The sequence below is a fragment of the Astatotilapia calliptera genome, chromosome 11, assembly GCF_900246225.1.
Source record: "Astatotilapia calliptera chromosome 11, fAstCal1.2, whole genome shotgun sequence".
NCBI classification, from domain to species: Eukaryota; Metazoa; Chordata; class Actinopteri; order Cichliformes; family Cichlidae; genus Astatotilapia; species Astatotilapia calliptera.
Window position 1 is genome coordinate 5,310,847 of NC_039312.1, and position 26,889 is coordinate 5,337,735.

Below are 26,889 nucleotides of genomic sequence, written 5' to 3' on the forward strand. Positions count from 1 at the left end.
CAGTCACAAAGCAATGTATCAACATGCTCACCTGATCAGACTGATCAAGGAATTGATCTCTGTACTGTTCAGGCTCTGTAGAACTTGGGTTGGACAGGACATCAGCAGCACCTGGCACTCCCTATGAAAGATATACTGTGTTAGCGAGAACTCTGAAACAAAGATTTTAGCTTGCATTCTTTTAAAAGTGGTGCTAGTAAAATGTATAAGTCAGTAAAGTCAGCAAAGTCAGCAAAGTAGAGCGGAAAGAGCCTTACAGTTGCAGGAATCTCCTGGCCCTCCACTCTGCCTCTCTGCATAGCAGGAGGGACCAGCTTATTGAAGTACAGCTCCAGCTCATCATCAGGCAGGTTGTTTACATCAATGTCATCATCTGGTGACCAAACACCAAGTATGTGTGTGACTGAATCACAAATATCACACCTGCTCGGTGTTAAATTCATCCAACTGAAATAGGAACGATGTACAAAGCGTGACTCTAAGGACTTAAAGGTCTGACTTACCTGTTAGGTCGCTATTCATACTATCCACAGACATGAGCTTCTCATTGGCCAGGAAGCTTGAGTTGCTGTCACTAAAATGGTCACTGCCCACTCCTTCCCTCAGTACCTGGTTGTTTTCAACTCTAGATGGTAAGGCCTGAACCTGTATGGACTGAACAACAGAGGAATGCAATGAAAGCAACTTTACAGAAATTTTGTTAGCAAATAAAAAAGGTGAGCTTGATTTAAAAAAAACTTGTAACAAAAATACTGCATTGTAGAAAGAGCTAGATATCAAGACATTCAAAAGTTTAGAAGAAGTGAAATGGTGGCTTTTAAACAGTGACTCAAACTCTGTATTTTTGCACATCACGACAGAAAATATAGAACACAGAAAATGAGTAGGGAAAGAAATAGTCCAAATCTTTGGACAGCAGTCTCATGACACATCATACAGATATAAATCAACAGGAAACTGATCAGCATGTATGGAAAGGTGGTACCTTTTTGTCTGTGACATCTTTATGTCCAAAATGAGCAAATGTCAGAAGCCCTGTTGACAGATCTGTTAGAAGAGACACAAAGTTCATCAGTAACACTTTCGTACAGGTGGATCAAATGAGCATGTACACATTGCCCCCCAAAAGCCTCAAGCAAACAAAAAACAAAACAACTTTAGGCAAACACTCTTACATAACAGATCAGTATGAAGCGGTTGATTTATAAGAACAAGCAACACTCAAGTTATTAACTACATTTAAGGGCCGTAACTCACGTGTACCATGGTTCTTTGCATTACCACAACAGCAACAGAAAGAACCATAGTACACATTCAAGTAGTACATAGCTCACTTTTAAATTGTGTGCTAAGTCTGAATGGAGAACGGAGTCACTTGAATAGACTGATGAAGCCAGAAATATTACTTAACGTGTACCTGAAAAAGTCAATAGAGCCAGGGGCACAAGAATTTACCTGTTCCAAGTTCTGTGGGATGGCCACATACTGAGCCTGCCTGTGTAGTACCAAGGCCCAGCATGGAGCCTTGATTTCTGGATGCACTCTCATCCAGATTAATCTTCAAAAGCTTGTCTGAAAGACGATGGGCTGCAATGAAGTCATCTGCATTATCCCTGTAACAATGACAGGGATGTAAATAATTCAGAACTAGGGCTGCCACGATTAGTCGACTAGTCACGATTATGTCGACTATTAAAATCGTCGACGACTAATTTAATAGTCGACGCATCGTTTGAAGCTTTGTAAGATCACAAAGGACGCAGGAATGAGTACCGGTAGTAGGATTTAAGAGTGTAATAACGGACTGAAACAGAAGATGGCAGCACTGCATGTACAAGGATGCCAGCTGCCGTTAAACCCCGAAGAAGAAGAAGCTGTGTCCCAGAATTCATAGCGCAGCCCAGCGCAGTTGTCAACAATGGCGGCAGCTAGTTAGTTTTAACTTTACCCTTATTATTCTTTCTGGGGCACAAAAAGAATGTTTAACATATTTTCAGGCTTGAATGTAGCTGTGTAAACCTCAAATATCTGCTCAGTTTATCAAGACACCACATATTTTCAAAAGCGCTCCGACGTTTTCGGAGACGTCTGTTACCCACTAGCTCGTTAGCTAGGCGGGGGCAAGGCTAACTAGAGCCGTGAGAACACCGGACTCCCGGCAAATCGTTTTCAAACCCACCGCCGTCTTTCGCTAGTCAGGTTAAACATATATATAAGTCACTTAGATAACTTAAAAATGTTATTGTTTGGCTTTCTTTAGTATTTTATTTGTTCCTGAGTAAATCGGTTTGGCTGAGATTAAAGTTATAGTTTTTGCACAGCTAAAACTGTCAAGCAGACAGCTGATTGTCAGAAGTGTGAGACGCTGGAGAATATACTCCGGTGTCCTGTTATATTTTAGAAAGCAAGGAGTTTATTAAACTTCACCGAAACAATCTGCAAATTTCATTAAAAATTAATAAACTACCATCTTGTCTTTATTTTTAGTTAGCACAAACACTTCAAGCTGTAAGCTAATGATAGTTATGTAAGACCAGATGCTGCTGGTGCAATAAGCTGTACGCTGTATGTCCAATGGATGATGATCTGATTAGTCGACTAATCGCAAAAATAATCGGTGACTAGTCGACTATCAAAATAATCGTTTGTGGCAGCCCTATTCAGAACACATTAGTAAAACACACCAAAGGAGAGTTAAAGTAATTACTTATCTATTAGTCAGGTTTATACTGTGTGTGTGTGTGTGTGTGTGTGTGTGTGTGTGTGTGTGTGTGTGTGTGTGTAAAACATTAAATTCATACTAACAACAACCGCTGTGTATCCACTTCACTGCATTTGAAACATTTTTTTTTTTTTAAAAAGGGCATTTATTTTCACAGAGATGACAACGGTACACACCTCAAGTAAAATCGACACTAAAGATTAGAGTTACTACATTTCAGTATTTGGTTTCTCATCCTTCAAACTACAAAACATCTATCCTGACTATTGATCCAACAATTGGAAGTTGGCTGCAGTATTACACACTACAGTTTTTTGTTTGTTTGTTTTTTAACCAGAGATTTTACAGGCAACAATGAGCAGCGTGAATTACATGTATTTCTATACTCACATGTCATCTTTGAAGCTGAGGGCAAACTTGGGCTGTTCTACTTCAGATGACTGTAGACCAGAATGCTGCAGCACTCTGCTATCCAGGTATGAAACCTCAATGGGATCGTCTCTATAAAATGAGCAAATAGTGCAAAAAGCAGCTTGTTAACACAAAAATCAACTGTAAATAATTATCAGCACCCTTAATTACATTTAGCACCTATATGCTCACCCAGAATTAATATATTACCTATAAACTTTGTTAAACATGTCAGAGACCACAAAGAGCTGCTTTTCCTTTTTCATTAACAAATATACACAGTTGTTTGTTTGTTTTTTAGCAGGCATTTTTGAAATACTGCCATCCTTGTATTGCAAACAAAGAACCTGAGATCTATTTTTAGCCTCAGAGCATTTCTAAAACAAGTCACATCAGCCCAAAGCCAACAGCATACTCCCACCTGTTGTCAGATTCGCGTCTAATTTTAGCCACAGTAGAGGCAGCCACCGGCAGTCCTGGGCCTGAACCCAATGTCACATTTCCCAGTGTGGGGCGGCCACTGGCGCTGTCCAGAGACTTGCAGAGGAAACTTGGGAAGGCTTCATCTTCCAGTTTGTAAAAACTGTCTGCCATTGCTTTTGAAGGGAGCAGGGTGAGTGCCAAATGTGGCTTAGGTTCCGTTCAGGTGATGACCATCTGTAATGTCTAGAAAAATGAACGGTAGCAATAAAGGACCAGGTAAAACACATCTTGTGCCCACTCGTGTGCTTATTTAGCAAACATCAGCTTCTTAATACCACCTTTCAATCGTGAAAACTATTGACTTAAGTATTTTCTTTGGGGAACGTCATCATACATGTTGTTTCGCAGGTATACGGTTCAAGTCTATTGAATAAACAAATTAAGAGAACTTAACTAGCCAACTACACTAGGTGGGCTAACTTCTAAGCTAACAGGCTACTTGCTAAAAACAAAAGGGTCTGTGGAACTCGCCAGCACGTTGCAGATTTAAGCTACCCCATTGTTTTTGGTTCTTTAAGTTAGAGTGTGTAAGAAGACATTTTGCAGACAGCACATATAAGTGAACAAGCTTCACCTGCTCGCTAATTATTTCTTCTTAGACTGTTATACTCCAGCAAGGGAATTCAATTATAAACGTTTGTCGGACTTCAACTCACATTCAACACTCCAGAAGTAAGCGGGCCCAGGGATAAATAGTTTTTCTCCAACTCGAACTTTGTCCTTATAAACGGTTCAAATGCCAAATGTAACTTCGAAATAACTTAGACTCATCATTATTACTTAAAATCTGACATATCAAACAAACCGTACAATAGTTCGTAGGACCAAACAGCGCCCAGAAGCCACAGGAAGCCCGCGTGAGCGTCATATCACAAAGGCGGGACTTAATCAATTTTAGACGACGCGGATTGGACAGAAAACCTATGAGGGAGGAAATTGCCAATGATGATTGGTTACTATCTATGTCATTCCAATGGATTTGGCAGCTTGGGGCCAATGACTGTATGCTTGGGGCCAATGACTGTATGCTTGGGGCGGTTAAGAAAAGTGCTTATTCATTTATCAGTAAAGCGCTTGTCCTCAGATGAATGAAAGACGGAATGTGCTCTTTTGAACTCCAGCCATAACTTATCTAATAATACGTATACCACTAAATTATCTGCAATAGTTGATAGGTTGTTATATTTATTATGAATTAGCGCCCAGTTATTAAGCAAAGCGTGTCACACAAGTCGTTAATGGCCAAGTGAGGATTTTCTTGTATCGTATGTCCTGCCAAACAGCTGCAAGAGTACCGAGGGTCGCAAACAGCTGACTGCTGAAAGAGTTGTCATCCCACATCCCATGCGTTCCGTTTATTAGGAGTGCCACGATATGAAATGTTGTCCTCCCTGTCAATGTTAACCCTCTGTGAAAATACTAATGGCATATATTGTCAGTTTTGCCTAATTTTGGAGCGATATTGGCAGGAGAATAGCCCCTTGCTGACATGTGATCCTTCACAAATAACGCCAAGGAAATGTATAGCACAGCCAAAAGACAGCTGTTCACACTAAAAAGGAAAAGGTTATATAACGCAATATGCAACTAATGGTTAGGCCCTAAAGAAACACATCAGTGTCCAAGAGCTACCAGGTATCACCAAGTTTTATAAATGGCTAGGACAAACATAGATTCAAGAGCTTTTAAAAAGATTTTTTTAAAACTTCCTGGCCCAAGATGACCATCATATTATTTCCAGTCAATCATGTGGAATGACTATGCCTTTCTTCTTCTTTGATTGTAAAGGAGAAGCAGTCAAAAATAACACCCCCTTTATATCATTTATTTCTGAGTCTTACTTCCACCCATTCTAATTATAGACTTCCATAAGCAGAAAGACAAACATGTCCCCCTTTCAGACACAACTGACAGAAGTTTTCCGATTTACCAGCCAACAATACCCGATGATTGCACGCCCCCCTCCCAACAACAACAAAAAATCAGCTTAGTTTAAAAATGCTGAGTTTATTATTCACACAATACTATATACATTATTTAAATGACTCTCTGTACCAACGCATTAGATCTTCCAAAGGTTTTCTTTAATAATATGCAGAGGGAAAAAAAACATAAACCTTTAGAAAAGTGAAAAAAAATCTTTATTAGAAATGAAAGGAAATTTTCTTTTTCATCCAAAACTATTTCAAAAATGATACCCTGTCTTATTTAACTAAAACACACAGGGGAAGAGAAAAAAAAAATTATTGCCCTTCAGCTTCTGGTAAGGGCAGCAGTGCCCTGGAGGACAGCCTGTGGGGAAGAGGCTGCTGCTGAGGCTGAATGGGCTCAGTATCACAGTGCTCTATTAGGGAAGAAGGAGGCAGCAGGTGACCATACACAATACCCGCTCTAGGGGGGTCCAGAGGAGGAAAGAAATACCTGAAGTAAGAAAAAGAAGGAGGAGGAGACAAAGACGGCAAATACGTGGACGGAAAGAAAAGACAACAAAGGGAATACACAGAGGGTGAACAAATAAAAGGAAGCAAAAAAAGAGAAATTAAAAGGAGAAGGATGCATGTTTGGTCCAGACACTAAAAAGGTAAGAGGGAAGACAGTGACATTTTAAAAAAAAGAAAGAAAAAAAAAGGTTTAAGCACAAAAAGAAAGGAATCAATGTTTTGCAAGGTTCATGCCAGATTTGTTGCAAAAAATTAAAGTTTCAATCAGTAATACCCAAGTATCCATTTGTGAAATGTGTTACAGAGTCTTACATTTTAAATATGGGCAAGTGGGAGCTGATGCACAAGACACATTAGTAATATGCGGGTGGCTGGTATATCTTTGGAGAGGTCAGCTGCCGCAGGGGAGGAGCAAAGGGAGCTCTCTTGCCAATCCTGCATGCAATAAGCAGTACAACAGCACATTACTTCAAACAAAGCTCACTTCACACTTGTTTCTGATACATGAAAAATTCCACACGCCGCTCTGCAAACGCCTAAATTCAACTGAACTGAGTTAACTGGCTTACAATACACAGATATTGTGTTACTCGGGTTAGAGGGGAATCACAAGTTGAGTCAAAAACACGTACGTACAAATTTTTGTTAGGTCTGAGGTTATGGTGGAGTTGAACATAAATACAGCCACACTCTGAGCTTAGACACAATTTATTTATCGTTCAAATTTTCCTGGTGCTTCATGTGCGAATGAGGGGGGAACAATGAAGGCTAAAAACAAGAACAGCTGCTGAGCCAGCAGACCAAATATGGTTTCAATAGGAAGTAATAACAGGTGTGGATACATTTCATTTGTATAAAAAGAGGAATGTGTTATCACTCCATTCAAGGCTCGCAGTGGCTGTATTCACACTCGTTCTGTGTGTGTGTTTACACTCTGTTAATACGGCTCATTCAAGCTGTCCTTTCTGCTCAGCAAAGAGTTTGGCACTACTTGTTCAAGGATACATTCAAATCCAAAAGAGAAAAATAAGGAGAAAATATTCAGGATGCATTCATATATTGGCCAAATGCCTGTATCAGGTGATATCAGCATGTCTGTTAATATAAGATGGTACTTATCAACATCAGCAGCTGATATTCATTTTGTGTTGGTTAAAAAGTCCAGGCAGAACTAATGGGAGGAATAAATAACAAAAACAGTCAAAAGACTGACATTTGCTATCGGCTCAGAACCTAATGATCACAAAATTCCTGCTCCACTTCAGTTTAATCATGATGTCAAATGTTGAGACTTTTGACTGAAGCTGATCAAATTCATTTACAGAATACAACCTAATAGCACAATGTTTCTGTTCTGTATCCCAAAATAGCTCTAGAAATTGAAAGAACAGCCACGTATCAAACTCATATAAACACATTTATTTTCTTTTAATATATTAAGAAAACAGTTAGTCCTTGCACTCACGGTGCAAAGTGGAACCATTCTTATTACATGCATCAGTATAAATTGAGAGGAAGTCACCACCACAACACATCCGGCTCCACAGGTACAATGTAGATAACCTGTGTGGTGAAAACCAGAAGCCAAGCTCTTTGCATGAGTGCAGCACGGGATCAGTGCGAGTCCAACACGCTTGTCAGTAAGCAGCTGTACTCCCAGTCAGGGTGAGGCGTTAAAAAAAACCAAAGTTGTCAGTTCTGACTGGCTTGGGCAGGGCTGGGTGAGTGGCGTCAGACGCGCCACGCCACCTACCTTCCTGCAGACATCCCGTTCAGCGCATTCTGGGAAGACTGAACAGAGGAACCCAGCACAGTACTCATGGCTGAGGGCTGACCGGATGAACCTGTAAGTGGGCTTCCATCTCCCTTCAGGATGCCGGTGCACTTCCAGTTGTCCATGTAGTTAGCTGCACAGAGACAGAAGGAAAAGTCGGCATTTATTTCGTACACAAAGGAGAAGGGGGACAATCTGACAGCTGAACTTTTCACCGTCATAGGATATTCAAGTGGGGCTCTTTTCTCCACTTGAATATCTGGTGTTCCTCCAGACCAGTGCATTTTGCTGAAGCACACAAATCATTTGATAATCTACTTGTTGCTATGAACACAGTTACTGCACAACCATTTATTGTGAAGGGATTTATCAGCTTTAGCACTTTGAGAATCAGAATCAGAATCAGAAAGGGGTTTATTGCCAAATGTTGAGCAGGTTTACAACATTAGGAAATTGCTGCGGTGCTTCAGTGCAAACATAGTGTCATAAATAGCACTTAAATAGACATGAAAAAATAAAAGTAGGGATAAGAATTAAAAGTGCTACGTAGAAAGATATGTGCATGAGCTATACATGAGATATATACATGAGAATAAGAATTAAGAGTGCTACGTTGAAAGATATATACATGAGTGCAGGTGGTGATCAGTGCCAAACATAGAATGATGCAGTGACACAGCGTAGGGTCATGTGTTAGTGGTGGGAACAGTCATATGGTTATTGTTCATGTGTCCAACAGCAGAGGGGAAGAAACTGTTCTTATGGCGAGAGGTTCTGGTGCGAATGGACCGGAGCCTCCTGCCTGAGGGGAGCAGGTCAAACAGACTGTGTCCAGGGTGAGAAGGGTCAGCTGAGATCCGAGCTGCACGCCGCAATGTCCTGGAGGTGTACAGGTCCTGCAAAGATGGGAGTCTGCAGCCAATCACCTTCTCAGCAGAGCGCACAACACGCTGCAGTCTCTGTTTGTCCCTGATAGTGGCTCCAGCGTACCACACGGTGATGGAGGAGGTGAGGATGGACTCGATGATTGCAGTGTAGAATTGCATCATCGTCCGTGTTGGCAGGTTGAATTTCTTCAGCTGCCTCAGGAAGTACATCCTCTGCTGGGCTTTCTTGATGACGGAGATGATGGTGGGCTCCCACTTCAGGTCCTGGGTGATGGTGGTACCCAGGAAGCGGAATGAGTCCACAGAGGTGATGGGGGTGTCAGTCAGGATGATGGGGGGGAGTGGGGCTGTGTGCTTCCTGAAGTCCACAATAATCTCCACTGTCTTCTGGGCATTCAGCACCAGGTTGTTGTGGCTGCACCAGGACACCAGACGTTCAACCTCCCTCCTGTAGGCAGACTCATCCCCGTCCGAGATGAGCCCAATGTCATCTGCGAACTTGATTAGCTTGACAGACTGGTGGGTGGAGGTGCAGCAGTTGGTGTACAGGGAGAAGAGCAGAGGAGAAAGAACACAGCCCTGAGGGGAGCCGGTGCTGATGGTCTGGGAGTCCGAGACATTCTTCCCCAGCCTCACATGCTGCTTCCTGTCCGTCAGGAAGTCAGTGATCCACCGGCAGATGGGGTCAGGCACATTCATCTGGGAAAGCTTGTCTCGGAGATGGTCTGGAAGGATGGTGTTGAAGGCAGAGCTGAAGTCCACAAACAGGATCCTGGCGTAGGTTCCTGGGGAGTCCAGATGCTGCAGGATGAAGTGTAGGGCCATGTTGATGGCGTCGTCTACAGACCTGTTGGCTCTATATGCAAACTCCAGGGGGTCCAGGAGGGGGGCCGTGAGGGTCCTGAGATGGGAGAGAACTAGGCGCTCAAAAGACTTCATGACCACAGATGTCAGAGCCACGGGTCTGTAGTCATTTAGTCCAGTGATCCTAGGTTTCTTGGGGACAGGGATTATGGTGGAGGACTTGAAGCAGGCAGGCACATGACATGCCTGCAGTGAGGAGTTGAAGATGCCAGAAAACACTGGGGCCAGCTCGTTTGCACAGTGTCTGAGGGTGGCAGGAGACACACCGTCTGGGCCGGGAGCTTTCCGAGCATTCAGGTTCTTAAACTGCTTCCTCACATCTGCTTCATGAATATGAAGAGTTGTGGTGGGAGGAGGTGGTGTGAAATCCTCTTTTGTGTGGGGTGAGGAGGGGGGTGTTGTAGGTGAACAGTTTGAAGGTGGTGATGGCTCTATGGAGGGGGGAGAGGTGGGGGAATGAGTGTCCAAAGTGCCTCTATTGTTGGGGCCGTTGGAGGTGTGAAGGCTGCCTGATGGCTCGTCAAAACGGCAGTAAAAGTCGTTAAGGGTGTTGGCTAAGAGCAAGTCATCAGTGGAGTGGGGGGTTTTAGGCTTGTAGTTTGTGATATTCCTAAAACCTTTCCACACAGAGGCCGAGTCATTCTCTGAGATCTGCTGCTGCATCTTCTCAGAGTGCTGATGTTTAGCAATGTCCACTTCTTTAGTGAACCTGTACTGGGCCTCTCTGTAGCAGTCCCTGTCTCCGCTTCTGAACGCCTTTCTCTCATTCCTTTCAGATTTTTGAAGCCCTCCCATATCTGTGTCAGTGTAAAAACTATCACAAAACCAGTGTGTAATGCTGGCTCAGCAACAAACACCATTTAACAGACATGGACTCGGAGGTAGCACTTAACAGCTTCAAAAACATATTTCTCAGAAAAGGAGAGCAGGATGTGGAGAACAAAGCAGAGGTAAATTCTTTAATGCTGACAGACTGCTAACTCTGTGACTATACTTGCGTATCAACAGATGTACTATATGCACGGAGTTTGTAAAAATTGACACTGCTATTTAGCCCAACTTTTAAGACATGCATTTCATAACAAAATAAAATGAAATTTTTTAACCTGGAAAAGAGAAGCTATGGTTTTTCCTGCTGCTGATACAAACTGCATCACACAAACAAAGAGGTAAGCTCGGTCAGGATGCTTGGTTATGAGTATAGAAACAAAGTCTGCTACAGCGCAAACAAACTGTTAAGATCTTTTAAAATTGGTTTTTAAAACCAAATAAAAAATAAAATAATCGTTCCCTGACTCCACCAGGCTGAATACTCGGGAGTGTGAGTGTGTATGCAGATGTTGGAAAAAAAGATAGAAGCACTGTATGAATGTGTGTTTTGGTGAAGCACTTTGAATTATAAACCAAGTAGAAAGATGCTATACAAGTATCAGTCCATTTACCAGTATATAGACACACCTGAATAAGACCCAACTATGGATCAAGGTAGATCAAACATCCAGGTAACGCCCAAAGTTACAGACACTACAGCATCCCATCTATCCAATATTTTTCAAACAAGAAGCAACTTCATATAAACTTATGGACCACTTCCAAATGATCTGGTGTGGAATGACTTGAATAACTGCACAATTTAACCTATGACTAAATCAATATTCCTAGTATTAATAGCAGCAACTGCTGCTACACAGCTACAAAGCCTGAAGCTTGGTAGGAGGGCAAAGGTTTCCTAACTGGAGGACATAATGGTTGCCAGTATCAGTCTGCTTGATTACTGGAATCAATACTCTGAAAACAGACACAGTGGTTAACCTGATTACAACATGTATTCACAAGTAGGTATTTGCACCTCGGACAGTAGAGAATAAAAAAAGTTGTTGTGGTTTGATGAGAACCTGTGCAAAAACGTCAGCTTTCTTTACACAGTTGAACCAACAAATCCTTTATTCTGGAAATGACCAATGCCAACTATGAGTGAACAAAAGTCATTCAATGCCCAGTGAAAAGTACTATTCACTGAACAGCCACATTAAACAGCTTTTATTAAAGTTGTCACTGAAGTAAAAGGAAGACAAACAAGCAGTTGTTAAGAGCCCCCTCACCTTTCCAGAGGCGCACACAGCCATCATCCCCAGAGGAGGCCAGCAGGGTGCTGGTGATATTCCAGCTCACACGCCACACCTGGGAGTTATGGTTGTCAAACTGAGCCACAATCTGCACCTCAAATTTGGTGGGTCCTGTGGACGTGCTCTCCTTCCTGTCAGGAGCACACAAGAAACAGGAAATTGAATATTTATTTTGCATTATCTTAAAAAGAGAACATCTGCTCAGGAACTGCATGCAGGGCTTCAGTGCAGTATTTGTATGACTCCACCAGTTTCTGTGCATTGTGGCCTTCTATAAGACAGAGTGCAAACACTCACCTCATCGGAACTAGCTTAAATATTCGAACATCTTTTGTTGCAATGGCGAGCACGTGGAAAGATCTTCCCAGGTTTGGAGCAAACGCGATGTCATGAACCGCATCAGTGACCGTCATGAGTGTCTCTGCTTTGGCATATTTCCTTTTAAACAGATAAATATTAAAATCTGTCATTTATTTTGGTATGTCTTCATAATTCAATGGTTAGTGCATCACTAATAACAGGGTTCATACACATTTTTCAGGGTCAAATTCAAGGTCAATTTTCAAGCTTTTCCAGCACATTACCAAAATAGAAGAAAGCATGTTTCACTTTGCATCACCTCAGTAAGACCTTGCAAAAATGTAAACAAATCATCTTAGGTCGACTTAAATGTCTTTTGTCCCCCTTTTGTTAAAAGAGAAAAATGCAGCACACAAAAATAGTGAAAAAGGAAACGGTTGCCTTACATGCATATAGTGCACAAACTCAAAAAACACATTCCTCTTAAAAATTAAGATGTGCAAATGTGAACAAATCATCTTGTTCGAGATCTTCATCTCCACTGTAAATAAACAACAACCCAGAAAACAAGAAAACTGCACCAAATGTTTGTTTGTTTTTTTGTTCTTTTTAACTAGTTAAGCACCCCTTTTTCCTTAAGTAGGGGGTGAGAAACAGCAAGTTTTAGTTCATTTCAGCAGCATCTGTGTTTGCAGCCTACAAACGTTCACCACAGAAACATTTGGAAAGCTTTTCAAAATCATCGTATTGAAACTCCAACATGTTTCCAAGAAAAAGAACAACCAATTCAAAAAGATTACGCCGCCCCTCCTTCCTGGCGTGGCCGGCCAATTTCCCCAAATGGCGTGTCATCCTTCCAAAGGGCGTTAGAGGAGAGTAGGAATGAAAACTACCTTCTCCAGAAAAAAATGCAACAAATTGAAGAAGAGAAACTTCAACTGGAGAACAAGTGTAGATGAATGAAGCCCAAAGTAAAGAGCTGGAAGACAGACAACAGCGCCAGCCGGACATAAAAAATATTAATGAGGGCTGGGGAATCAAGTTTGCTCAAACCCGAGAGCAGATTGTGCACCTCATTAAAGAAAACAGGCAAAAGAGTGCAGAACTAAAAGAAATGACCAACCAGCTCCAAGACAAGAAAACGATGACTGATAAGATACAATGGGATCTCCAATACATGGACCGAAGCAATCAGCTCCTCCAAAGACAGCTCCATGAAGCTGTGGAAGAAAAGAAAGAATTCCTCCAACAGAAGGAAGAGCATGACAAAAAGCAAAGAGACATGCAGCACAAACTGAAGAGCATGCAGGAAAAATACCGAATGCTGAAAGAAAGCCTGGATGAAACACTGCGCCAAAATAAAGACCTTCTACAACAGAAAGAGCAACAGCAAGAAAGACTGAAAGAAGGAAAGCGTATCGTCCAAGACTTTGAGTCTAAAAATCTAAAACTGCAAGAGTTTTGTAATCAGCTGGAGGATAAAGCAACTAAAGTGGAAGAAGAAAAGGACAAACTGGAGAAACGCTGCTCACAGATGCAGCAAAGGATCGAGCAAAATGCGAGAAACAACTCAGAGCTCGTTAAGGTGATTTTGGTGGAATATAATAACTTGAAGCGTGAAAACACTCAAATGCAGGCACAAAAAGAACAACAAGACAAAATACATGAAGACCTGCAGCTCACGCTCCAAGAAATCCAGAAAAGAAACGAGCAGTTAGAAGACAAGCACAAAGAAGTGCAACAGAGAAATGCAGACATGCACAAGGACAAGCTGATACAGGAGGCAACATCCAAACAACTCCAAGACAAGCTTGAAGAACAACAAGCAACATTAGAAGAGGTGGAACAAAGATGTGAGAGACTTGAAAAGCAAAACACAGAAACAATTGATGAGTTGAGAAATCTCATCCTGGAGAAAAAAAGCGCTCGTGGAAAAGTGCCTGAAAAAAAAGAAAAAATGGTTCCACTTGTTCCGGAGGAGAGACGCTACTGCTTCCTCACCTGATGTAGCCTCGTCTTGCTCCACCTCTGTTAACCCCCCAACCAGTCCCGGCAGTTGACTGTCCCCTCCTGAGCCTGGTTCTGCCGGAGGTTTCTGCCCATTTAAAGGCAGTTTTTCCTCCCCACTGTCGCCAAGTGCTTGCTCAGAGGGGATTGTTGGGGTTTTCTCTCCTCTACCTTGTTTCTTCATTTACTTGCTTGCTTAACTTTTTGTTCAACTTATCTAAATAATAAACCATTTGAATTTATCCTTTGAGTATTTTTCATCTCATCTTTACAGAATTTTTCCAAAACATTTTCAAACATTCAGATCGGTCTTTTATTTTCTTCTTGAAACCTCATAATGAATACCCACCGTGTGTTTTCGTTGTACTCGTAGATCTGAACCTTCCCACCGTATGTTACGTTGCTGTCGTCACTCCCCACAGCAAACATGGGAGGATGGGCACGTGAGCTGTTTGTAGGAAACAACGCGTGGTTACACCAGCAGACTGTTATCAGCATGGTGTTACATACACATGAAAAAGTCAAGTGATACTTGCATAGCATTATTCATGATGTTGTCATACCTGCATGTCTATAAGTCACATTAAGTTTAGCTGTAAGCTGTTTTATTGAAAGAATTAGCGGTAGTAATTGTGTTATTTCATAAGCACAATAACTGAAAATGTGTTCTAACACAGCGGTCCCCAACCTTTTTTGCACGACAGACCGGTTTATGCCCAACATTATTTTCACGGACCGGCCTTTAAGGTGTCGCAGATAAATACAACAAAATAAAACTAGTACCGGTACCGAAAAAAAGAAGATTTATTCATAACACACTCGAAAAGACCCAGGAAAACCGAGTTAACGATAAAAATGATAACAAAATAACGCTGAAAACCGATAAAAACCCTGAAAACCATACATTTAACACCTGAGCCTCAACTCTCACGGCCCGTTACCAAACGACTCACGGACTGGTACTGGTCCGAGGGTACCGCTGTTCTAACATATGCAAGCAAATAATATAAAAGCACTACAGCTGCTCTCTACATTTGAATCTCATCTTGGTTCCTTACACAAAGTAAACCGGCAGTCTAACCTGGAGGGGTTCCACGAGATGCAGCTGCAGCTGAGCTTGCAGGAGATCTCATGCTGCAGGGACCACTGACTCAGGTTCATCACATCGGGAGCCTCGTAGATCCTCACCACCCCATCCGCAGAGCAGGTGGTCAGCATAAGACCCATGTGTTTAGGAGCAAACTTCACATCGGTCACTGACGTTCTACTGTCCACTAGCGTGGTTCTCTTAATCTAAAAAAGCCCAACATGAAACACTCAGGTGAAATCTAACAAACAGTTATGTTAAATGGGAAATGTAATGCAAGTGTACTAACCCAGTGGCTCAGTCCTCTCTGCTTGTCATTGGACTCTCCTACGATCTCCTCCCAAACAGCAGCTGTTCTGTCAAAGGAGCAAGAAGCTAGAACCTGTCCAAACTCTGGATGCGCCCAGGTCACTCGCCACACTGATCCACTGTGTGTCTGCACATAACAGCATTCATCTATTAACTCCATCGATACTTTGAATTTCATGCTGTGTTCATACTCAAAAACACAAACATAAAGTAATAAATAAAAAAGAAAAGGAAATTATGGTGGTTTACCTTCCAGCTGGCTGTGCAGTGCCACTCTCCGTTCTCACTTTTGTCCCAGACCTGAGTGGAATAAAATCACAACCTTGAATACTCCTCACGTGTCTGTGCACAATTATCACCGGTTTTGCACTGACATTTGTATGTACGTCCTTTATTATGTCGTCACATAATAAACACTACATCGATAGCTCTGTCGGAAAACTGCAGTGCTTAACTACACTACTATGCTATAGAGCTTATCTGTGGCCAGCCTAGCTCGTGTGCTACAAGCACCAGAGCTAACAGACTAGCATATTAAACTGAGATAATTTCCCTCGAGTGTAAGAACCAGCGGAAGATTTCTCAAACAACCTCATCGTCTGTTAACGACTGCAGGAAAACGAGTCAGTAATTTCAGTATGTAAGGTGAGAGTGTCGGTAATGTGGGCAAGGCTATCCTGCTAGCTATAACGGCTAATGCTAACATTAGCAAACTATGATGTACAGCTCACCTTGACACTTTGGTCGCTGGAGCAAGTCGCCATCCTCCGGCCGTGAAAATCATACGATACGTCATGAATTAGATCTTTATGATCTGCCGCGATACTACGCGCAACAAACATGATGACAACTATGTACCGGCAGCTCTAGCTGGGACGATTAGCTGGCAGGCCTGTCATGTGTCTACTTGTGCTGTTTATTTGGCGGTAATGTGATTGTGTGTAGTACAAGCTATTGACCACACGGCGGCGCATGCACACAAATTTTAAGCAGCTCAATGCGACTTTGGGGTTCTTTATAAGAAGATAAAATATAACGAAAGTTATTCGGTGAAAAAGTGCTACAGCCAGAGTTACTTTGAACAGACAGATTAATAGGTTTATTAATACACAACTGCCAAAATAAATATAGTATGTAATATACTGTCAAAGTTACCTCTTGCGCGGTTGCCAGGTTTGATCCAACTGACAGTTTTTTTCTTCGCTAACTTTATTACTAAAAGTTAATTTCAAGTAACAATATTTAAACAGATTTGTGCAAATGAATTTTGTAAAGGCAAAAAATAATAGTACTTAAAACATTCAGTAGATTTATTGTGAAAGAACTTTTATGCGTTCAATAAGATTATTGCATTAATTAATTAAATTAATGCATTCATTGAAATACTGCAATATACCTTGTTTTTTTGTTTTGTTTATTTGCTGAATAGAACACTGAGCTAAGTGTCAGTATCCTTTCTTGTGTTTTTTATTTTATATTAATGTTAATATCAGATTTTTGTAGTTTAGTGTCCAGAGGATTTGTTTGTGTGTGTGTGTGTGTGTGTGTGTGTGTGTGTGTGTGTGTGTGTGTGTGTGTTTGCGGAAGGCTGTGATGAACGCATATCTGGCAACCCGGGTCAGTCAACGTGCAGGCAGGCAGCAAGCAAGCAGTATTGTGCCGGAGCAGCAGACTCCCCGCAGGGATTCCTAGGGTTACACACACCGCTGTTTAGATGGCTGACAGAAAGGAGTAAGTTGGTGAACGGTGCTGAAAACACTCTGAGATTATTCCGGCAAGTGTCTGGGTTCACTAACTACAACACAATGGAGCAAGAATTTCAAGACATTGATTCGTCGGGGAGATGGCAAAACCTTTACAATGTAAGTCGGGACACTGACCGGGCCTCTCTTGTTTCTATGACGATCGGTTGCTAACTAACTTAGCTAGCTAATTTGATAGCTATCAAGTTAGACACCACTTAGAGATTTTGGTCACTTTTCGTCCACGCTTTTAATTGTGTAAATTTCTACACTTCGCGACATGACTTCCAGGTTCTTTATACATATTGGAGTGCAATTGGTAAAGACGAATGAGTAACTAGCATTTCGCGCTAGCTGACTTCCGTAGCTGGAAAACGTGCATCGGCTCGATCTTCACTTCGGTTAGCTAATGCTGGCTGACGCTAGCAGACGTCAGCCGCAGTTTCTGAGAACTCATCAGGACTTCCACAGAAAAGCGTGTTGTGTTTTACCACGCAGCACAGCATTTCGTTTATAATATCTCTGTTCCGGTTAAACTTTGGCTATGACCCTGTAATGTGCAGCTGCGAACTACAAAGATACCATGTAACTAGAACTGTTTTTGTTTTGTTTTTACACATCAGTGTTAATAAAGTAAGAAGAAATGAACGTGCACACTTTATACATTTTTAGAAAATGTTTTTAAAAAACCCTTTTAAAACTTTTTTTGACAGGGAGCGGGGGGGGGGGGGGGTATATATAAAAAGTGCATGATAAGTAATTTCATAAAAGATCAAATTTCTTCCATGCTAACGTCAGGCTCCCAGTCCTACTGAGAATTAAAGTGGGATTAAACAGAAATGAGAATACTAATACTTAATTTAATTTCTTACCCATTTTAAGGATAATGTCGTTAGCATGATAATATATTTAAACCAATAGTGCTCATTGTACATAATGGTGCTTTTCAGTTCCATATGTTATTGGTTTATCTCTCAGTTCATTTCTAATACAAGTCCCAAGCTTGAATAAATGGGGAGGTTTAAGGAAGTCAAATATGCAGACCAAGAATACAGCATCATGTCTTAGTACATCTATGCACTGAAACTGTACTTTGTGTACCACTAAAAATTACTTTTGCCACTAGTCTTATCCATGGTGCTGTAGCTCAGTGGCAGTGAGGGGACACGCCCCTGCTCACGACAGTATTCTTGGGAGTGTCAAAAATAATTTTTATTCTCTTTTATTCTTTTCTTGTCTCCAGTAAAACTGCTTCTGTTCCCCAGAATGAAATAATAATAGAACTGTGCTCGCCCTTTGGCCTTGCCCATGCAGACTGTGTTGTAAAAGGAAAACAACAGCCTGAGGCATTGCAGTAGATTAAGTTTGACAAATGACAATGAAAACAAAGCAGACCAGTTGTGATTAATTGAGTACAAAGGATTGAGGACCTTTGATCTCTGTATGGTTTTTCTTTTAATGTCATTACTGGTCACCACTCCAGTAAAACTGGATGCACATGAATTGAACAGGTTGTGTCACAGTTTCCTGTCGCTGTCAAAGCGATCCTTCTGAGTTCCTGTTTGGTTTCTCATCTGCAACAGGAGATCCGTAACCAAGCCAGTGAATATTCCTACAAAGTGGCAAAGCTTCCAGTGAATCGGAATCTGAACCGCTACAGAGATGTCAGCCCATGTGAGTGTTACGACAGTTAAGGCTCTCAGTGATGATATGTGCTGCCGAGAATGACGTCGTCATAATTGCTCTGTGATCTCTTGCTTGGTTTCAGACGATCACAGTCGGGTAAAACTTGAAAACTCTGAAAATGACTACATCAATGCAAGTTTAGTCGATGTGGAAGAAGCCCAAAGAGCTTACATTCTTTCTCAGGTATGTAGATTGTAGGACAAGCAGTGTACACTGAACTGTCTGCACGGATATCTGTTGAACACATCTGCGTGCCACTCAAAGGAAAATACACAGGATTTGAGTTTGGCATTTTGGTAGTTGTTCATGATCTCTGGATGTTATTTGTTTATGTGGATTTTCTACTTTTGCTTTGACAGGGCCCCTTGAGGAATACATGCGGCCATTTCTGGCTGATGATTTGGGAACAGAGTTGCAAAGCTGTTATAATGCTCAACAGAGTGATTGAAAAAGGATCTGTGAGTACACTGCAACACCTTCTAATTATTATGTTCTGAAGTCCCCCTGCTGTTTAGGTTTGAAAGTTTGAGGAGACATATCTTTATTAATAGATGTAGATACATTTGCTCATCCCAAAAGGTTTGAGATCAATTGTCTTTGTCATTCCTATTTCCACTGATGCTAAAATTCTGTGCATTTTACAAGATGAAATAGAATCCAAGATACGTTTTATTGTGTTTTCTTTCTAGTGTACCCACTTTTATCTGGTAGACTAGAAAGGATTTCAGCCCTGTTTTGGAGTTTTCAAAAAGATGATCAGATCTACTATAAAATTTAATTGGCTTGTTTTTCATGCATGTGCCATCTCTTCACCACGTTTCATGAAATTCACCGTGGTAGGTGTAACCATGCTGACAGACAGATTGAGATGCAAAGAATGCCACAATTTTGAAAAAATGAATTGAGATACTGAAGAGCTGCACATGTTTAAATTCGTTATGGATCAAAGCCTAATTGAGATATTTTGGGCAGCTATCATGACTCAAATTCCTTTACTTGACAATGGAAAAAATGAATTTCCTTACATTAAAAAAAAAAGTCTAGTTTAAAATGTCTTTTTCTTCCTTTGTGGTGTTATACTTCATCAGAACTCTGTGTTTCACAAAATTGTCTTAAGCTCTGTGGTCATGTTTTAAGTTGTACTGTATGTAAAGTTTCAGTTCTGTTGTTTCCATTTATTTGAAACTTTAACCACAGTTCCAGGAAAGTTAATGATTACTTAGTTTCTTTTTGCATTTAGTTTTGAATGTGTTTTTTGATTTTTCGTTTCACTTGTATTTGGTTTTCATATTTCAGTTTAGGTTTTACTCTCTAAAAAGGTTTCATTTTCAGTGAGGTTTTATTGTTGTGTGTTTCATTGTCTTTTTTTTTTTTTTTTTTTTTTTTTTTAAGTTTCAGTAAAGAGTTGTTTTCTCTCTCTCTCTCTCCACACTTTGGTTTTTAGTTGAGTTTAGTGTAGCTAACTATCATGGCCTTGGTGCCAAGAACAACCAATGGAAACTGGAAACAAGCTGTCAGGTACTTCGGTGTACAAGAACGTAATTAGTTGTTCTCTTTGCACACGGTTGATTTTCCGAATCCGAGGAATGGTGTACATATGTGCAACTGTTCTCAGTATTTAAGTCAGAAGTTCTTCAAATGGCTCGAGGCACATGACAGCCTATCCATGAGTAACTGAATGTATTTGTCTCAACAGGAAAAGTGCGCGCAATACTGGCCTACCACCGAGGAGCTACAGATGTCTTTCACAGACACAGGGTTTGTTGTGAGGCTACTGTCAGAGGAGGACCAATCCTATTTCACAATCAGATTGCTGGAACTACAAAATACAAAGGTGAGTATGCAAGGGTGCCTATTGGTTAATAGCATCTCTCTTGAGTTTCAGCATGGTTTTAAGCACTGCTTAACCAGTCTCTTACCATTTAAGTGTAATAGCATGTAGCTGAAAAAAAGACTGTGATTTCAGAGTGTGTAATGTTTTCCTAGTGACAAATCAGCTAAGTCATGCAGAACTGTGTCTATACAATGCTCCAGTCTTGACCAAACATTATGCCTACCACAGACAGAGGAGTCGAGAGAGATCTATCACTTTCACTACACCACATGGCCTGACTTCGGTGTTCCAGAATCCCCTGCCTCCTTCCTCAACTTCCTCTTCAAGGTTCGGGAGTCTGGCTCGCTGGACCCGGAGCATGGGCCCTCAGTGGTGCACTGCAGCGCTGGGATTGGTCGCTCAGGGACCTTTGCCTTGGTGGATACCTGTCTAGTTTTGGTGAGAAGGGGAGTGGGGAAATGTCACTGAAAGTCTGCCACTGTTAAAGAGAATTCTTTCGCAAGAGGTTCTCATTACAATGACTACAGTCTGATGATGGTAAGATGAGGCGTTCATGCTCTGATTGTACTTGTGTGCTGATAACGTGCTTACAGAGCAGTGTTGACGTGTAGGTATTCAGCGTGAGTGTGTAAAGTCTGGAATATTTTAACTGGAGCAGAGAAGAGGCCCTTAACTGATTATTTCTTGGGAAATCAGGTTTCTCAGGAATAACTCCTAAATTACCACAATTCCACATGTGTCTGCAACTATATGGAACTAAATTCCCAATTCTTATCATGTCTTGATGAGTTTTAAAGCTCTAAAAGCAAAAAAGAAGATGAATCTTATTTCACTAGAAAGTTTTGCAAATTTCCTGTGGCTGTTTGACTTGTCTGTCGGCCTTGTTAAAATGATTTTTTTTTTTTTTTTTTTTTTTTTTTTTTGGCCAGCTGTTAGGTTAACCAGACCTTAAGTGCTGTAGGTCTTTCACTATTGTTCAACACTACACCAAAAGTAAGTAGTGGGTTGATCAGAAGGAGCTCTTCAGCGTCTTCTATGAATCAAACTCAGCATATGCAGGATGTCTGTTCATTATCTGATTTCAATTACCTAAAGATGGACAAGCAGGTTATCACCTGCAGGGCATTATCACCTTCATAAGTCAGCCCAGAATGATAAACTAACACAGGCAGAAAGCAACACCACTACAAACCCGTGATGTGTGAGTGTGATAGGAAAAGCCCTGTGCAGTAGTGCAATATTAAAAGTGCTGCATGAATGTATATGCACTTTTAAGTGCTTTGGTCAGTAAGACTGGATAAGTGCTATATTAATAAAGTCTAGCCTAAAAGGAGCAAGGAGAAAGAAAGGTGGCTAGAATGCACATAGAGTTACCAGGATTACAGTATTGTATTAAGACATGGAAGAATTCTCTAATCTGCATAGGGTCAAAGGTATTCATACGCACAAATCTACTAGTCCTAAAGATTCTGTAATATGTTTAAACTCTACAAGGCCAAGGGTTATAGACTTCTTCTTAGTGATCAGGATTGCAGACAACTGGCAGTTTCTCTTTGGGGTGATTAAAATGATTTGTTTGGCAGCACTCATTGGACTGACCAGAACAATGGGAAATTTAGGGGAACTCAGTAAAGCTCTAAGAAGGAGAATTGTAGATTTAGACAAATTGGGAAGGTCCTTTTGAGCCAAAAAATTGCCAATTTTAAGATTATCGGTTCAAACAGTTATATGTAAGATCAAGTTGCTTGGATTTGTCACAACTTTTCCAAGAACTGCCATGAACTGGAAATTGCTGGAACACCAGCATCACTATCCACAGTGAAGTCAGTTTAAGGAATCATGGACTAAGAGGATGCTGCTCATGAAAGTAGCTCCTGCTTCAAATTCAACACCTTCAGCCTTCTGGAGAAAAGTTTTATGGGGGCTGGTTTTGGGATAGGTTTTGGAAACTTGAGCAAGAATTCCTTCAGAGCCTTGCCCTGCTTTTTAAACCCCAAATAGAAAATTTAAAAAAAATTTGTCTTCTGGCCCATCACCTCAAATAACCTTTGAATGTCACCCTGTGCATAAACAAACAAGGCTATCTGTCAGATGTTTTGTCCCGCTCCTTCCTAATAAAGCAACAAGCAAAAACAGCCTCTTTGCTCTTGTGGCTTTTAAAAGTTGTACAACAATGGTGCTGTAAGAAAACATCAATCAGCTTTCAATGCTCCGAGCCCCACCTCAAAGGTTCCTGAACATTTAGAAAGTATGGGTGACCTGTGCACACCTCAGTGCCATGTTACCATCAACACCTTCATACTGCGGATAGAATCATGCCAGAGGAAAGTGAATCTGTCCCTGCTTGCGATATTTTTACTGGTCAAATTGACCATTCTATACAGGCTTTTTATATACCCATTGTACGTTAGGAAATTATCACATTTATTCTATGTCAGATATTAATTAGAAACCCTAAAGTGTAAAGCTGTTACAATGTAGGAGACACAACGCACAAAAAAACAAGTGAATTCTAGTGGGAACTCTTTCTGTTCTCACTTCCTAGTCAGCTGGAAAGCACAGGTTTAAAGAGCCTGAAATTTCTGCTAGTTAATGTACATGGTAAAAGCTCCCATAAATAAAAACAGATTTTGTACACATAGTTTTGCTCTGCTGTGTATTTAACTCACCTGTTAAATACGCAGTTTATGAGTTACGATCTGGAACAGCTAAAACATATTTCTTCCCAGCACTCACATCTTAAGCAGCATTAGACTCTGAGACAGGTTGGTAAGTTGTTTGGACATGCACCTTAAATCAAACCACTCTCTCACAGATTACCTCGATTTTTCTCAAATGTAATACATCTTTTGAAACTTCTCAATATTACAGCTCATGACTTCCTAAAGGAAAACAAAGGTGTGATATCCTGTGCACCTGATGTGATTCTCTATTAAGCGGTTATTCCATAAATGGGAAAATCTGTTTTTGCAGATGGAGAAGAGGAAAAACCGGTCATCAATGGACATACAAAAGGTGCTACTTGGCATGAGGGAATACCGCATGGGCCTGATCCAGACCCCTGACCAGCTCCGCTTTTCATACATGGCTGTCATTGAGGGAGCCAAGCTCATCCTGACAGACAACTCAGAAACACAGGTAGTCACAAGAATGATTGAAAGCTTGTAAGTCTGGTTCTAAATAAGCTTTTGTAATTTGTTATCTGACTTTCAGTAACCACCCGAAGAGCAGTGTTACTCCAATAAAAGACGGAGGCATTGTTGTGGTTTCAAGTTTTGCTTTCAGTTTCGCTCAAAAGCCGGCATCAGACGCTAAAAGAGGTGGCGATGACTGATTTTTGAATGTTTCTTTGACATTTTCTGGGAAAGTGAAGCTAATCATTTGAAAGCATTAAAGGGAAATGAGAAATTTTAAATGATATGCAGCACTTACGTTGAGAAACATTGGCTTGTATACAAGTATATTAGAATCATTCTGTTTTACTCCAGAGAAGTGAAAATAAACATAATAGTAAAGTTTAAGGTGACATGTGGGCTCTCTTGGTTTTCTACCATCCTTTCACGGTCTGGTTAGCTTGGAAACGGGTCTTGAATTGCATTCTTTAAGGCATTAAAGTCTTAAGTTTTCAACTGTACATGCTGAAACCTGCAAAAATCCTGTCTAAATGTTCTCTTGCTGCATCAACACAAAATTGCCTTTGACGCAGACCGTATAAAACACAACCTCACAATAAAATGAAGTGATTACCAGAGTTTCAAGCCCTGCCAGCAGTAATTTTAAATGTTACAAACTTCCTAATTCCATTTCATTTTTTTGGAGTTTTTCTTCAGAGCCATCAGAAAGTGTCTAATTAAAGTGGTGTGTGTGGGTGCTTTCCCATAACAATGAATAGGGCCTCTTTAATTTATAAGGTAACTGTCAAAATAATGGCCGACTCACTTGACAAACTAACTAGATCCTCACACTTGTTATGTAATGACTATACAGACGCTCTTTGATCATTTGCGTCTTGCAGGTGCCCTTTCTTTACCAGAATTTTAGTTTTGCCACTTGCAAACTAAATGATGAGAATGTGAGCCAACATATTTAAAAATCAGGAATTTAAGCTTTTATTTTGGAAAAGGATCACTATTCTCTTCCTCTCTGTCATAAGCTGACAGTACACTGAAATTTTCCTTCTTGGTTGTCTCTGCATGTCATCCTCTTTGTTAGAACAAGCTGACACAGCTGTCCAGAGATGACCTGGAGCCAGATCTACCCCCTCCACCACCTCCACCTAGACCTCACCTTAACGACAGCAGACCCAACGGACCCCACCTAGAGTCTCAGGCCCCCTCAGGAGACAGGCTTGCAGGAGAGCCAGATGCCCAAGATCACTATAAGGCAGACAATTCTGGGCAGTAAGTAACAGAACTGAAGTTTGGCAGATTAAAAATTAAGCGTTGAAATCTGCTGACTTGTTCCCATCCATGCGCTGAGATTCAGTTTATCTTTTTGAGCACATAGAAAAGAAAGAAATCAGGTTTCACCCTTTTATTTGTTCATCTTTGTAGTAAAGCTTTGGTACAGCAGTGACACAATTTGTGGGGATTAAAGTGAGTATTACCCTGTTGTTTATTGTTGGACTGCTGTACTCTCTGTCTTATTTCAGGGTCCGAAAGCGACACCGTGAGGAAAGGATTGCCAGCACAGCACAGAGGGTCCAACAAATGAAACAGAGACTGACAGAGTCTGAGAGGAAACAGGAGAAGTGGCAGTACTGGAGACCCATCCTGTTCAATGTCGGCGCCGGCGCCGGGGCTGTCTTGGCCATAAGCCTGCTGTACTGGATGTATTCCCAGTGAAGCACTGCGGGTCACTTAAATCGGACTCTTATTTTGCACCGGTACCTGAGATTAGGTACTTCTTCTCGACGTAGACTTAGACAGTAATATGTGCAGAATTGAGGGTATTTATTTCTCAAGGTCAAAATGCGGGAGCGCTAGATCAAACGAGCGTCTGTATATTTTTCATGTAAGATCGAAACAAAAAAATAGTAACATCTCAGGATCTCGGTGCCAGCACGATGATTTAATTTCCTTTCCTTCTTGTCACTGCTCATGAATGTACTGTATCATAGCAAAAATGGCTTTGCAGAAACTTACTAAAGGTGCAGTACAAAGAGAAATATATAGTGACAGGTTTATTTTTACATTCTTTATTTGTAATAGTCAGATATGTGTCGATCAACACGTTTTACATTTTGCATTTCAGAATGACTTGTGTTGACTTGTTCATCCTACTGTAGACTTGTAGGAAAACTCCAGAGCCAAGATTCAGCTGTAGGATTTTACTTTTCTTTAGTTTTAATGTAATATAATGAAATGCATGCATTCTGCGGTTTTCCAGACCACCACTTGTTCTTCCATTCACATTTAGCAGGGCATCTCAACACGGCCAGAAGAATATTTTTGTGTGAGTGGACACTTCCTTGCCAATGTTTCAGACTCTGCTAGAGTGGTTATTTTCTGTTATGTGCACACTTTTTTTTTTTTTTTTTTTTTTTGCCTGCCTTTGTTAGCTGCCACATGGATCATAAACGTTGCCCCTTAGCAAGTTATTTACCCACTGGATGGGTTGGTCTGTGTTTGTTCAGGTGATCACGCTGTTTTTGTTTTTTGTTGTTGTTTATTTTAAGAAACCAAAGCCTGTTTTTAGGAAGATAACAGTCAGACAAGCTCCTGATGATGAACCCTCGCATACTCCCCTCATGTCGAATGTATATTCTGTTGAATCTCTCTGTCATAACTGACACCCGTATTACAAAATGATGCTAAGTACCGTTCTACATTCTGTCCGTGTTTTGAACCCACATGATTGCCGATTCGGTTTTCAATTGACTGGGACCAATCCAAAGCTACAATAGTGCAATTTAGAAGCTGAAGGAGAGCACCTTGGATTAAATTTAGAAGAGAGCGATGTCCTTGTGGGGTGGTTGAAAAAGCTTTTAATGTGCCTTGAAATGTGTTAAATACGGAAAGGAGGAAAAAAAAGTGCGCTCCCAGAATGGGTTTTTTTTTTTGGTATGTGCGATCAGTACAGAAAATTGTCGTGTCGCACGTAATGTGAGTAACATGTTTGCACTGCAATGACCAGATTAGAGGTGGTGTACAGTAACATGCGTCTGAGTTGATTGAACATTGAATGTGTCATTTGCATGTATCGACTCCTGAAGTG

At 41.0% G+C, this 26,889-nt stretch overlaps 3 protein-coding genes across 9 annotated transcripts in view; 1 reads left to right on the plus strand and 2 right to left on the minus strand.

Moving 5' to 3' along the window:
• cep192 (centrosomal protein 192) overlaps positions 1-4,507 on the minus strand; it is a 34,775-nt gene extending 30,268 nt beyond the window's left edge. For 3 of the 5 annotated variants that reach the window (XM_026183992.1, XM_026183993.1, XM_026183989.1), the window contains exons 1-8: positions 4,273-4,489; positions 3,555-3,799; positions 3,113-3,223; positions 1,456-1,613; positions 986-1,047; positions 504-654; positions 258-373; positions 32-121 (exon numbers count right to left, since the gene is read on the minus strand). In XM_026183992.1, coding sequence (XP_026039777.1) covers positions 32-121; positions 258-373; positions 504-654; positions 986-1,047; positions 1,456-1,613; positions 3,113-3,223; positions 3,555-3,727 — 861 coding nt within the window. In that variant the 5' untranslated portion in view covers positions 3,728-3,799; positions 4,273-4,489. Of the gene's footprint in view, positions 1-31; positions 122-257; positions 374-503; positions 655-985; positions 1,048-1,455; positions 1,614-3,112; positions 3,224-3,554; positions 3,800-4,272 lie in introns of all 5 variants that reach the window. The other 2 variants (XM_026183990.1, XM_026183991.1) reach the window with 2 other exon arrangements.
• Positions 4,508-5,603: 1,096 nt separating this feature from the next.
• On the minus strand, positions 5,604-16,385 carry seh1l (SEH1-like (S. cerevisiae)). 3 transcript variants are annotated; one of them, XM_026184290.1, is made up of 10 exons: positions 16,143-16,384; positions 15,661-15,711; positions 15,392-15,538; positions 15,097-15,308; positions 14,365-14,463; positions 12,006-12,146; positions 11,685-11,839; positions 7,811-7,964; positions 6,370-6,492; positions 6,019-6,037 (listed from the first exon to the last, which is right to left on the minus strand). In XM_026184290.1, the coding sequence occupies exons 1-9, from the start codon at positions 16,251-16,253 to the stop codon at positions 6,411-6,413; spliced, it is 1,152 nt and encodes a 383-aa protein (XP_026040075.1). In that variant the 5' UTR covers positions 16,254-16,384; the 3' UTR covers positions 6,019-6,037; positions 6,370-6,410. The 3 variants fall into 3 exon arrangements, with proteins under 3 accessions (XP_026040073.1, XP_026040074.1, XP_026040075.1); XM_026184288.1 differs by lacking the exon at positions 6,370-6,492 and having other exon boundaries at positions 5,604-6,037; positions 16,143-16,385; XM_026184289.1 differs by having other exon boundaries at positions 5,970-6,492.
• A 624-nt stretch (positions 16,386-17,009) lies between these two features.
• On the plus strand, positions 17,010-26,213 carry ptpn2a (protein tyrosine phosphatase non-receptor type 2a). The gene is made up of 9 exons (XM_026184291.1): positions 17,010-17,273; positions 18,737-18,827; positions 18,922-19,022; positions 19,199-19,297; positions 20,536-20,673; positions 20,902-21,111; positions 23,647-23,811; positions 24,886-25,073; positions 25,325-26,213. The coding sequence occupies exons 1-9, from the start codon at positions 17,217-17,219 to the stop codon at positions 25,515-25,517; spliced, it is 1,242 nt and encodes a 413-aa protein (XP_026040076.1). The 5' UTR covers positions 17,010-17,216; the 3' UTR covers positions 25,518-26,213.
• Positions 26,214-26,889: the final 676 nt, after the last annotated feature.